This window comes from Anabrus simplex, chromosome 3 (assembly GCF_040414725.1).
Source record: "Anabrus simplex isolate iqAnaSimp1 chromosome 3, ASM4041472v1, whole genome shotgun sequence".
NCBI classification, from domain to species: domain Eukaryota; kingdom Metazoa; phylum Arthropoda; class Insecta; order Orthoptera; family Tettigoniidae; genus Anabrus; species Anabrus simplex.
This window is the reverse complement of record NC_090267.1, coordinates 40541700-40555730: the sequence shown is the minus strand read 5'-3', so window position 1 is coordinate 40555730 and position 14031 is coordinate 40541700. Positions and strand designations below refer to the sequence as shown.

General features: G+C 39.2%; 1 protein-coding gene across 1 annotated transcript in view; it reads left to right on the top strand.

Annotated features, from left to right (window-relative positions):
- The window catches only part of LOC136866628 (nose resistant to fluoxetine protein 6), a 126258-nt gene that overhangs the window by 14248 nt on the left and 97979 nt on the right, over window positions 1-14031 (top strand). The window contains exons 3-4 of the mRNA XM_067143745.2: window positions 2138-2361; window positions 5730-5800. Of these exons, the coding sequence (XP_066999846.2) occupies window positions 2138-2361; window positions 5730-5800 (295 nt within the window). The remainder of the gene's footprint in view (window positions 1-2137; window positions 2362-5729; window positions 5801-14031) is intronic.

Sequence of the window (14031 nt, the reverse complement as noted above, 5' to 3'; positions counted from 1 at the left end):
TTTCATGTTGCACCGATTGGTATAGTCATTGATATATCAGGAACTTCTTGACCTAGAAGGCTGTGGTTTGGTTCATTTTAAAGTTTCAGAAGTTGGCTATACTGCTGCGCTCTAAGATGTCTGCCTACTGTTGTTTACAAACAAATAATTGGCGATAAAGTTATATGTTTATTGAATCCTTGTTGTGGTTTCACATTTCTTTCAGGTTTTTAATAATATCATCTGGACCAGCGTTTGTGGGATAAAATACATTAAAGTTAGGGGTCTCAGATGCCGTAATAACCTTAAATCATGGAAATTCAGGAAGAATTAAGTTTCTTGAAGAACTGGGAGTAGAAATAGGAAAGCATACAACATCTGGATTGAAAGTGCTTGACAGGTTAACGGTGCAAAAAGTAGAATTTGCGGCAAATCTTGCAACAAATGAAGCAAGAACGAAGAAAAAAGGAGCAGATTAGCCAGTGACGGGTCAGATTATGGTGTTGGATACTTCTAATTGGTCTAGGAAAACGTATAGGGTAACTTTAAAGATACTTCTTTCACTCTTCTACTTTGGAATTGATTTTCTTGAAACTTAAAAATCTCAATAAATGTTCCTTTTTCTTCAAAACTATAAAATGTATAACCATGAAATTTTGACAGTTACTTAACGTGTATACAATACAGCTGGGGATCTACAGTCAGGTCATTCCGACTAATAACTTGTGAGTTATGCCTCATTGTTCAGGGTTTTTTTAATTGGAATACATATATTTTCAAGAAAAGTCCTTACTCCCACATTCATTGAACCACAGTTCCGATTGTAGATTATAGCACTTAGTAAGAGTTGAGGAATATACTGTAAACATTTCATGAATTTATCTTTAGCAGTTTATGAGAAAAAAGAACATAAATTATACAAAATTAGCATTGGCGAGATAGGGCATTCGGTCTTACCTTAATATCTAATTCTCCGTCATTTTTTAACAAGTCCATTGTTCAGACGAGTCAAGTGCATGATCGCGACAGCAGGAGCAGTAAGTCGTTTAATGCTATTGCATCTCAGTTATAAAATTAAACTATATGAAATACAGTAAAGTATTGTAGTATAGAAATAGTTTCAAAACTCAGAAAAATATTTTAAATACCGCTACCTTTCCACTTATTAAGCCAGTATGTGAATTTTCATCAAATTCAATATTACGAAATATCATATCATCCCCCAGACACTTCTTTTATTCTTAATTCATCCTCGGATTAAAATGTATCTTAGATTCCTCTTGTGTCTTCTCTTCCTCGTTAGTATAGTCTATGTTTCTAAAATACTAAAAGTAATATTGTAATCTCCTAGATGTTTAGTTCTTAATCGTTATTTATGTATTTTTTATTTTTATTGCAATTAGCCTTTACGTCGCACCGACACAAATAATTCTTATGAAGACGATGGGATAAGAAAGGGCTAGGAGTGGGAAGGAATCGGCCGTGGCCTTAATTAAAGTACACTCCCAGCATTTGTCTGGTGGGAAAATGGGAAACCACGAAAAACCATCATCAGGGCTTCCGATAGTGAGGTTCGAACCGACTACCTCCCAAAGCAAGCTCATAGCTGCGCCACCCAAACCGCATGGCTACTTGCTCGGTAATCTTTATTTAGCCTCAGTGTGAAAATATATCTTACGCTCTTTTATGCACACTCGTTATGTTATTTTGTACATTAATTGATACATTTAAGTTACACTGACAGTTAATTACAGCCAAAGGGACGTCTAGTCCCACTTGTAATTAACCTTAAATAAATATATTTCTATTTGTATTTCAGAAATACTGTACATATTTTGAATCGTGACCCCTCCTTGTGCTCAGGTGGCTAGTACTATGCAGTTCACCACGGGCTCCCTAGACCGTTAGAGGAGAATTTCTCACTGAGACTATGCGCGCGTAAGATGGCATCCTAGTTCACAGAAATTTTCCGAGCTCAGAAAATCTAAACAAGCCATACCTAATATTGTTAGAAATAAAATTGTAATTAAATTAAATTCTCACATGTGGACATTCTGTCTGGAGAGGTTATAAAGAATTAAGTAAAGCAGTAACCTAGTCCACGTGGACGACATTTTAAGCTTAACAGATCTGTAAAGGGTATCGTAACTGTTCACAGTCTGCAGGCGTGGATTTGTCGCGGTTACCGTTGAAGATTGCCACCTGTGTACCCTCGTCTTGCACACCAGAGGACGTCGCCATCATCGCCGCCAAGGACTTCAAGAAGAGCTTGACGCAGATGTCGTATATGTTTTCTCCGGCAAAAGTCGAAGCTACTGTGGATCGACTGGAGTGTCACACGGACGAGTCTCCTGAACTCAAGACAGAGGACTGGATTGCTGTGTAAGTACCATCAGGAATCAATCAGTCAGTCAAACAGAATTGATATGCTGTCACCCAGCTGGCAGATTCCAATAGATGTTTGCCTATATTTTCTAAAGTGCTTTCAAAGAAGTTAGAAATTTATCGAACATCTTGCTTGATGAATTATTCCAATCTGTAATTTATCTTCCTATTCGCCCAATTTGTCCTCTTGAATTCCAAATTTATCTTCATGTTATGATTTTTTACTTTTAAAAACTCCACTCAAGCTTATTCTTCTACTAATTTCACTCCACGCCATCTCTCCACTGATAGCTCAAACATACCGCTTAGTCGAACAACTCGTCTCCTTATTCCCAAGTCTTCCCAGCCTAAAGTCTGTAACTTGTTCGTAACACCACTCTTTTATTGGAAATCACCCATCACGAATCGGAGAACAGTGCAATAAATTAATGTCGTTGTCTCTTTATCAAGCCCGTGCAAACCTCGTAATATTATATACAGTAACAAATAGTGTAACGTGATCGAACTGCATATTGCTTCGAGATAATTATGGCAACAAGCGGAATTCGGAGCGTGCTACTATGTGGTCTCAAGAGTTTTCAACAATCTCGGAAAAGAATGAAGGTACTGTATACCTACGTAGGACAAAACACTGTTATCTTGCGATAAGAAGCGTTTCAGCGATATTCTCATACCGGTTCAGTTTACTCGTTCGTGGACTGACCGCTATATGGCGGCAGCGTACAAAGTTCAATCATCAGACGGTAGATGTCTCCACCATACGGTGAGTAGGGCGCCTGTAAGTGCAGTTTATCAACAGAGTTTGCAAAATACAAGAAATCAAAACACGCGCCAGATATGTAGTCGAGGAAATCAACAGGACTCGTATTCTATAAGTTGCAACCTTCGTTTCAGAATTTAAAATCTATTATTATATTGACACTGAGATTGACAGGTAAAGAAGGACTTCAGAGATGTTTTGAGAAGACTAAGTTCATGCTCGATATTAGAGATTCACCCAGAGCGGTAACAGAGTACGGGAAAATAGACAAGGTTGATCAATTTAAACACCTAGGTGAAATAATTCAGATTAATGGACTCGATAAGGAAGCAAATAGATCAAGAGCTAGAATACTGAAACTAGTACTCCAGCTGACTAAAGATACCTACAATAAGAAGAATCTCTCAAGGAAAACTAAAATCAAACGCTACAACACAGTAATCAAACCAGAGAGGCTGTATGCCACAGAATTAATATTCTCTATGAAAACCGGTGAAATAGTAAAGAGAGAAAAATTGATAGGAAAATATTGACAAAATCTGGGGATAATTGCGAATGGAGGAAAGAAAATTTAAAAATAGAAGGAGTAAAGATATGTACAAGTATGAAGAAACTGAAAGGATGTTAGATACGATCATAAAAAGGAGAATTAACTTTTTTGGTCACATAATGAGGATGCATAACAGCAGTGTGACAAAACGAGTGTTTAACAAGGTTTACAAGAGCAAGAATAGGGAGGGACCGGTGGATCCAAGGAGTAAAGAAAGAAGATTTGACAGAGATTGGATTAACAGACGATATACTACAAGACAGAATAACTTTCAGAATATTGATACAAAATTTCAAGGATTTCCAGGAGAAGGAGAAGAGGAAAGATAATAACATCTCGACACAAGAGAGAAGGAAACAGTAAAGTGAAAGGATGAAGAACTATTGGAAGTCAAGAAAAGAAAGGCAAAGTTGAATGCACAGCGTTACTTTCCTTGGTCCTTAGATGGCCAAAATCGAAAAGAATATTGACATCACACAGCGATTTATTAATTTATGTCTTCATCCTCTATAGCCCTATACCCTGAATTATATTATATTAGAAAAACTGTTTGGAATAAGTTTCCCTTTCTGAAATAATTGTAGAAGACACTCACAATAGAAATGCAGAAATTGAAAAAGTAATTCTGCCAGGATGGTACCTAACTTAAGCGCATGGCCGCACAAGGACCCTGTTAAGCATAGCAGATGAGGCTACGTGGGCGAGGTACTGGTCTTCTACCTCAGTTGTATCCTCAACCAAATATCTCACGATCTAGGACACTGCCCTTCAGGTAGTAGAGGTGGAATCCCTCACTGAGTCTGGGGGAGGGGGAAACAACCCTAGGGAATAAACAGATTAAATAATGAAATAATAAATAATTCTAATTAAAAATGAAATTGTTCCTTGAGTCACAGTAGGCTATAACGGGCTTAATTGTAGAATTACAGGTAGTGTAAAACCACAGTTTTATGCAGCTGCATGAGCTCTTATTTTTATGTTTTTAGAGATCTGAGATATTAATTAAATAAAGAAGCCCTATGCATATTATTTTGATTGCTGAATGACGTAATATACAAGTCATTCACTTCAGTAAATTATTCAAATTTGTACACTGCTGCACGAAAGTGTGAGCGAGTGGAGTGACAGTTTGATGTAGGTGTGAAACAGAGATTGATTTTGCATTCGGAATATTTCACCTTCGCTACCTCACCGCATGATCTTTTACACCGACCACCTTTTCCATCCAAGCAGGGCCAGTGGCCTGGTTCATCTTTTCTCATATCGGTATTACTCTTCCTTACATGACATGTTCTAAATGCCTTCATCATCAACCCGCCGTCGCATTGAATTCCAGATGCACCGCGCAACTGGCTGTGCGGTTAGAGTCAAATCAAATCAAATCAAAATTCTTTACTTGCATATGAGGCCTCTACCTCGGTGGCAAATGATACACAAAAATGCATTATTCTCAACAACTACGTTTTAAGTTAAGAAGAAAAGAAGACATTTTTCCTAATGTACAGTATTATAAAATTTTCATTAACATTCTGCTATTAAACACACAGCTCATCGTTAATAAATTTATATTATTTACAAAATTCTACTCATAATATCTTCTGTACTTACACACATAATCAACTCATATACAGTATGTGGAATCACTTCAAAAAGTACTAACTTATACAATATCGCTATAAGATTTAAATGTACGTTGCTTTTTTCAACCCATTTTGGTACATAACATGCATAATGACCTGCTGCGTCTTAAACAGAGCCCCAATCAGCTACAATTCGGGAGATAACGAGTCTGCGGCCCTGAAGATGGTTTTCCATGGTTTCCCATTTTCACACCAAGCAATTTCTGGGGTATACCGTAATTAAGGCCCTATCCTATACCATCGTCATCATAACATCTATCACTGTTAGTGTGACGTAAAGAAAAATTGTGAAAAAGAAAAATCCCGGCTGTGCTGATGTTATAAGTAGGCTACGATACATGAAAATGGGTCATCGGTTGCCATATTGTTTAATAATAATAAGAATAACAATAATAATACATGTTCTTGTTTCCAGGGTCGTTTTCATACTGTTCGCCTTACTAGCAGTGTTGAGTACAGGCTATGACATTCTAACAAAGAAATCAGGTACGTAAAAATTGTACGTTCTTCTTCTTTTTATACCACTTTTCCCACGCCTGTAGGGTCGCGGGAGGAACTGTGTCGCGCCTGTGAATTTGGCCATGTATTACAGCCAACCCTATTTGGGGGGATGTAATCATTATTGCGTGTTTCTGTGGTGGTTGGTAGTGTATTGTCTGTATATGAAGAGGAGAGTATTGGGACAAACACAAACACCCAGTCCCCGGGCCAGAAGAATTAATCAGAGGCGATTAAAATCCCCGACCCGGCCGGGAATCGAACTCGAGACCCTGTGAACCGAAGGCCTCTACGCTGACCGTTCAGCCAATCAGTTACGTAAAAATTGTTCAAATATTATTTACTTCTTTACTTTAAACTGGCTCAGTATATGTTTTGATTCGGAGAGCGGAGAGGCGAGGGGGAGGATATGAGTCCGAATTCTCTTTTGAAAATCCCAACCAGGAATTGACCAACATTCTAACCCCAGTCGCCCGCATCAACGGCAGTGCGCTTAGCAGGTCCTCCATTATGTGTCTATACAGAATATTAACAAATTACTCCATTTCCCAGTAAGATACTAGCTACTCACGTTCCCGAGTTAATAACTAAAATATTATGTTGTGAATCGCTAAGCTACGATAGTTTACAAGATGCGTAATATTGGTCACTTACTCTCAAATATACGTGCAAAATCTATCATTTTAAAAATATATTATTTTACTGCATTTGTCCGACTCCTATGTAGAATGATAATTCTATAATTATTAGCGTAAATGCTTTCAGTTCAGAGAGTTTCGGATTCGGTTCCCGCTCGAGTCGGAGATTTTAGCCACATTTGATTAATTCCTTTCGCACAGAGACTACGTGTTGCGTTTGTCTTCATACACGCCTCTGGCCTCTCCTTGTAAGCCAATGTTCAATCGAATAACGTGCAGGCACGCCGACTTCGGGTAATTATTGTGCGCGGGGGGGGGGGGGGCGGCGGCATGATTAACATAAACACAGGCATGTGAAATGAGGAACAACTATTAATTTAAGCACTCCTATATAACAACAATATTTACAAACAGAACAATGAGAGAGCTTGTTTCTCAAATACATTTATGAACGAGTCTTATTTTCGGAGTTTTCAATAATATTCACAAATAGACAGAAAAATATAATTTGATTCATAAATACAGTATAGTAAATTATCGTTTCTTTTAATTATTATTCTTTTCTTTTATTATTCTTTTATTACTATCTCCATATTTGCTATTAGCTCTACATTATTTAAAAAGAGATTTGTTGTATTTAAAAAATTAGATGTATGTTAATTATTTTAAATTTCGTGGTTAAGTGTAAGAGAGAGCCTTGAGCCCTAACTTCGCCACGAATAAAGACGAATTACTTACTCACTCACTTAATAAATATTTCGAAGGAATCTTTTATGTACGAAGCTATCAAAAATAATCACAAGTAAAAGAATTAGAACTTCTTCTTCTTCTTCTTCTTCTTCTTCTTCTTCTTCTTCTTCTTAATCTGTTTACCCTCCAGGGTTGGTTTCTTCCTCGGACTCAGCGAGGCATCCCAACTCTACCGCCTCAAGGGCAGTGTCCAGGAGCTTCAGACTCTGGGTCGGGGATACAACTGGGGAGGATGACCAGTACCTCGCCCAAGCGGCCTCACTTGCTATGCTGAACTGTGGCTTTGGTGGGGGATGGGAAGATTGGAAGGGGTAGACAAGGAAGAGGGAAGTAAGCGGCCGTGGCCTTAAGTTCAGTACCATCCTGGCATTTGCCTGGTGTAAAAATGGTACAACATGGAAAACCATCTTCAGGGCTGCCGACAGTGGGATTCGAACCCACTATCTACCAGATGCTAGCTCACAGCTGCGCGCCCCTAACCGCACGGCCAACTCGCCCGGTAACGACATTCCTTCAGTCAGCAATGACAAATCTCTTATTCTGATTGCTGCTTTTTGAAATAAATACTGTATGTCTTATGGTAGGGGGTCACCTGAACATTTGCGTCATGAAATTAGCGACACAAAACGTGTGACGCTATGTTACCTAGCAAACTGTCCGGCTCCATTTCTAAATTCTGGCGTTAGCGTTCTGGCCTTTGGCTACAGAGGTCCCGGGTTCGATTCCCGGCAGGGTCAGGAATTTCAACCATCATTTGTTAATTTCTCTGGCACGAGGGCTGGGTGTATGTGTTGTCTTCATCATCCTTTCATCCTCATAACGACGCGCAGGTCGCCTATGGGTGTCAAATCGGAAGACCTGCATCTGGCGAGCCGAGCATGTGCTCGGACACTCCCGGCAGCAAAAGCCATACGCCATTTCATTTCACCTAGAAACAGTGCACGCTGTGATGTGAAGTACTGATGGATGGCCAGAACTGAGAGACATAGAGAAGTAAGGCCTCATCTCATCATTATTATTTCATTCATGATAGTTGCATTCAAATTCCCCCTTTCGATGCTCTGAATCCTTCACTTGTCGACTCCAAATTCCATGCATTGTCCCTCGAAAATGTTTCGTTAGTTGTAAATAAATTGATCGTTAATAAATTTCAGTTTAATTTTTTGAAAAGCATTTTTGTGATTAGGGGCTGCCTGGCCGAGGCGGTAAAGGCGTGCTCGGTTCGCCAGGAAGGACGTGAGTTCGAATCCCCGTCAGGACGTCGTCGTAAAATTTAAGAAACGAGATTTACACTTCCGGAGGTGCATATGGCCGTGAGATTCACTCAGCCTACACCAAAAATGAGTGTTAGGTTAATTCCTGGGGGCAAAGGCGGTCGGGCGTAGAGCTAACCACTCTACCCCATCACGTGCCGAGGTTAATAATGGTGGAAGCCTTTACCTTCCACTCCTCCAAGGGCCTTCATGGCCTGTACGGAGGTGACTTTGCTTTGCTTTGCTTCTGCATATTTATGATTTGATTTTCCCAAACGGAAATTTGACACTACAGTCGAACCTCGATATCTCGAGCCTCCATTACTCGAATTTTCAGTATCTCGGACTAACTTGAATTTCCCGGCTGTTTGTCCTATTCTTCTGGTGTATTTATTTCTCTATTACTCGAAACTCGGTTACACGAATTTCTAGATTTCTCGAAGCAGACATTTCCTCCCTTGAAGCAAAAAATACTCTGTAACTCGAATTTTGTGCAACATTAACTGTGCAATACGGCATTTGTGGTTTGTGAGGAACAGTTAACAAGTAAAGAGTGATGCTGGGAACTAATATGATGGGAACAAGAAAACTAAAACTTCTAGTGATCGGAAAACCGACGAAGCCTCGCTGTTTCCCGGGTGTGAATTAATTACCACTCCCGAAGTCGCGAATGACAAGCTCCAATTACGAATCTCGGTTGCGTTGTATTGACGGGAAGTTTCAACGTGAAGGGAAGAAAGTTTAACGGTAACAAACAAAAGAGACTAACGAATTTTGTTCGAAAGGTGGTCACGGAGATACGTTTCTTGTTTCACTACTGTATTTACTGTCTTCTAAAAAGTCACTGTAATAAGTGTTAAAATTGTATATTGCATGTTTGTATATTTTTAAGTACTGTTAAACATAATCTATTCAGTCTGTCTGTCTGTTAGGTCATCAGCCCAGAGGCTGGTTGGATCCTCAAATAGCACCACCAAAGGTTATGCGGTTATAAGGAAACCCCAACAACCTATGGCAGCACCAAAATGAGGCATACTAGGCAAGATGAGGAGTGAGGTAGTTTGCCATTGCTTTCCTCACTCGGTCAGAAAGTACTATTGTAGCACGACTGACCCTATGAGCAGCACCTATAATAACACTTAGATGCACTATTCGTGCTCCGAATGTCATTACTCAGCACCACCCATACCCCAGCAGCTTCCATATTGTCACAGCCATGGATGTTGACTGGGACTTCGGTGGAAGCTACACTTTACTCTGGCCTGTACCAAGAGATGGATGCAAAAGTACTGTATTGAACCCTTTGGTAGTCATGGGTTCAGTATCCATCAAGGAATGACAGCAGGCAGAATCTATTCAGTACTAGCGAATGTACCCGTGCTTCGCTACGGTATTCTACATTGTATTCGAATATCGAAGTAAATAGTGTGCATGCAGTAAATAAGATTGTTTTAAAATTGCATGTCTCTTAGCGTTATCCGAGAAAGAGCATGGGGAGGTCCCCGTACGTTGTTTCCAATGTAAAGTGTTTGTTATGGATTTGTGATATAACGGCAGGCTCACTTGCCTACTCCCATTCACAATCGAGTTGGGAAGTTTATAATATTATAATTGCAGGCCCCATTGCCTACTATACGGACAGAATCGATTTGGGGAGTTTTCGTTAAAATGGCAGCCCCCCTTTCCTACTTCCAGACAGATTACAGTTTTTATTATAATGGCATGCAATTACCCTACTACCACTCGAAATTAAGTTGTGCAGTTATCATTATAATGTCAGGCCCATTTTCCTACTTTCAGCCAGCTTACTGCCAGTCACACCAAGTTGGTGAGTTTCCATCAAAATAGCAGGCCACTATGCCTAATGCCAGTCACATTTTAGATGAGGACATTTCTTTATAATGACGGGCACCCTTGCCTACTGCCAAACACAATCGGGTAGGGGAGTTTTAAACAAAACTGCATGCTCACTTGCCTTCTGCAAGTCAAATCGAGAAGTGAACTATTCATTACAATTGTAGACCTCCCTTACTAATGACAGTTACACAGGAGTTGGAGAAGGAACCCTTTCATACTGCCAGTCAAAGTCGGTGTGGGGAGTACTGATTACAATAGCAGACCCACCCTTTCTCGATCGCTACAAATCGACATCAGTGAATATATATAGATCGACATACGAAAGTATATGCGTGTTTACAATATTGATGACCTTCATTTACAGATTAACTGCTACTAAACGTACGTCATATCGACAAAGGATTATACCATAAGACACGCCGGATTTAGTGGCCTAAATGGCTGGTCCTATGATATGTCATCTATTCTTGGGTCAGATTGAGTTAGAAACGTGGAACAGAGTAACGTTCTTGTAAGATAATCTCGCATTACATTACTTTTCGGATAATTATGTGACAGCTACATACATAGCATTTGGCTCATATATGGCTACTGGGTGGGCCAATTTTCGTGATGAGTTTGATGATTCTGTATTTCATATAAGTAATCGAAGGTATGAATTATGCATGTGAAAATTCAAAATTGACTTAACATCCATTAATAGAGAAAAATCAAACGTAAAAGGGATACAGATACGGCAAAAAGTCATAAGACCAAGGTTGTAGATCATTCCAAATTGAACGGAGATTGTGCAATCTGTTATGTGATAGGAATTTCCGAAGGTCTGCACCATCATTAAAATTTCCTGCATATTTCGATATTCTTCGGGGATAAAAAGTGAAAAATTTAATGATCTTGGATGTTTTCCGTTCGTTACAGGCTAAAACGTATAATTTTGTCAAATTTCAATTATCTTCTTTTTCTTCTGGCAGATTATGCCGCAATCTGGATTTTGGGCGAGGCGGGTAAAAATTAGGACTTTCAGGAAACTAAACCAAAAATTATGCAGATGGTCATTATTACCCCTTAAACGGAAAGCTGTACGAAAATTTCGCCAAAATAGTCAGTGTAGAGGCACACAGTCGTTACGATTTGATTTATATAGATAAGGAATCTGCTCCATGTAAAACACCTTTTTGGCTATGTCCGCTGGACTTAACCTGCAAAACTGACCATTCATGATATCTCCCTTATTAATCCTCCTGACGAAAAAATGCACATGAAAAAAAGGTTTAGAGGTGGAATTCCATCACGTTTGGTCGATTTCCAGTCAGGTTGGTCTTGTTCTGTATATATTGTGGAAGAGTAAAATCACCATTTCGGATCCCTATAAACCGCCAGTCCATTCCGGAACATGAAATGTTATTTACGTTTAAAACCTACCTTTGGACAGGTGGATGCTAAATATGAATTTTGGTTCGAATGTCTTCAGTAGTTTTCAAGTTGTAAGGAATACGCTTTACACGCACCCGCTCGTGAGTTAAGTCCGATGGGACTTGTACAAAAAAACGGTCCGTTAATGATATCTCCCTTATTAATCCTCGTATCGAAATGATGCACATGAGAAAAAAGGTTTAGAAATTAATTTCTACCAAGGCAGGTAGATTTAAATTGACGTTGGTTGTGTATGTTTTGCGGAAGTGCAAAATCACTGTTTCGGTTTCGTATAAACCCCCAGTCAGTTCAGGGATTTAGAAACAATATTTGCCCTAAAACCTATCAAGGACAGGTGTATTCTAAATATGAGTATTGGTGGAAATACATCCAGTAGTTTGTAGCACTCGCGTACATACGGCGTAATTAAGGAAGAAAATAATACAGTTAAGAAAGTTGAAAGTAATAGAAAATGGATTATAACTGAGGACAGCCGGATAACGACCAATATGTAAATGCCAAGTTAATGTATTGGAAAATCAAATGCCCCTCAATAAATTATGCTAGTGTGAGTTATGGATATAATAAAGCGGTAACAGAGGAGAAATTTAGGTCCATTGATTCCTAGGTAAACAAATAATAAGAAGATGACTAATGGTGTTATTACTTAATCTATTCGAAGGCGGTTATAACATCCAACGATATTCCGCCAATATCCCGCAGATAGGCCGATTGACGCCTCTCTTGCCTTCTACCCAAGGAACAACCACGAATTTTAAAGCATGATGAGGAAAATGGCAATACGTTACTTCCCTGCTGGCATGCAGTCAGAGACGTTGCCATGGTAACCTGTAGGTTCGTTGTCGGTCTGTCGGTCACTCAATGCAGAGCATGGTACCAGCAGAAAATTGTAAATTTCTCCGTCATGTAAAGAGTAAGGTAAATTATGAACATAACGAAAGTTGTTTATAATGAAGAGACGTTTCACGTACGGTAAACGAAATTTACAGAAAATCAATAGTATAAGAGAAAATGGAGGAAAACCATTCTGGTTTTCCTATAAACCCCCCGTCTATTCAAATATTTTAAAATGATATGCATATTGAAACCTTCCCCGGGATGAGTATACTCTAAATATGAAGTTTAGTTGAGATCTATCCAGCCGTTTCGACGTGATGGTGGAAAAACCATTCTGGTTTTCCTATAAACCCCGTGTATTCAAAGATTTTAAAATGATATGCATATCGAAACCTTCCCCGGGATGAGTATACTCTAAATATGAAATTTGGTTTGAGGTCTATCCAGCCGTTTCGACGTGATGGTGGAAAAACTATTCTGGTTTTCCTATAAACCCCCCGTGTATTCAAAGATTTTAAAATGATATGCATATCGAAACCTTCCCCGGGAGGAATATACTCTAAATATGAAGTTTGGTTGAGATCTATCCAGCCGTTTCGACGTGATGGTGGAAAAACCATTCTGGTTTTCCTATAAACCCCCGTGTATTCAAAGATTTTAAAATGATATGCATATCGAAACCTTCCCCGGGAGGAGGATACTCTAAATATGAAGTTTAGTTGAGATCTATCGAGCCGTTTCGACGTGATGGTGGAAAAACCATTCTGGTTTTCCTATAAATCCCCCGTGTATTCAAAGATTTTAAAATGATATGCATATCGAAACCTTCCCCGGGAGGAGTATACTCTAAATATGAAGTTTGGTTGAGATTTATCCAGCCGTTTCGACGTTATGGTGGAAAAACCATTCTGGTTTTCCTATAAACCCCCCGTGTATTCAAAGATTTTAAAATGATACGCATATCGAAACCTTCCCCGGGAGGAGGATACTCTAAATATGAAGTTTAGTTGAGATCTATCGAGCCGTTTCGACGTGATGGTGGAAGAACCATTCTGGTTTTCCTATAAATCCCCCGTGTATTCAAAGATTTTAAAATGATATGCATATCGAAACCTTCCCCGGGAGGAGTATACTCTAAATATGAAGTTTGGTTGAGATTTATCCAGCCGTTTCGACGTTATGGTGGAAAAACCATTCTGGTTTTCCTATAAACCCCCCGTGTATTCAAAGATTTTAAAATGATATGCATATCGAAACCTTCCCCGGGAGGAGTATACTCTAAATATGAAGTTTGGTTGAGATCTATCCAGCCGTTTCGACGTGATGATGGAAAAACCATTCTGGTTTTCCTATAAACCCCCCGTGTATTCAAAGATTTTTAAAATGATATGCATATCGAAACCTTCCCCGGGATGAGTATACTCTAAATATGAAATTTGGTTTGAGGTCA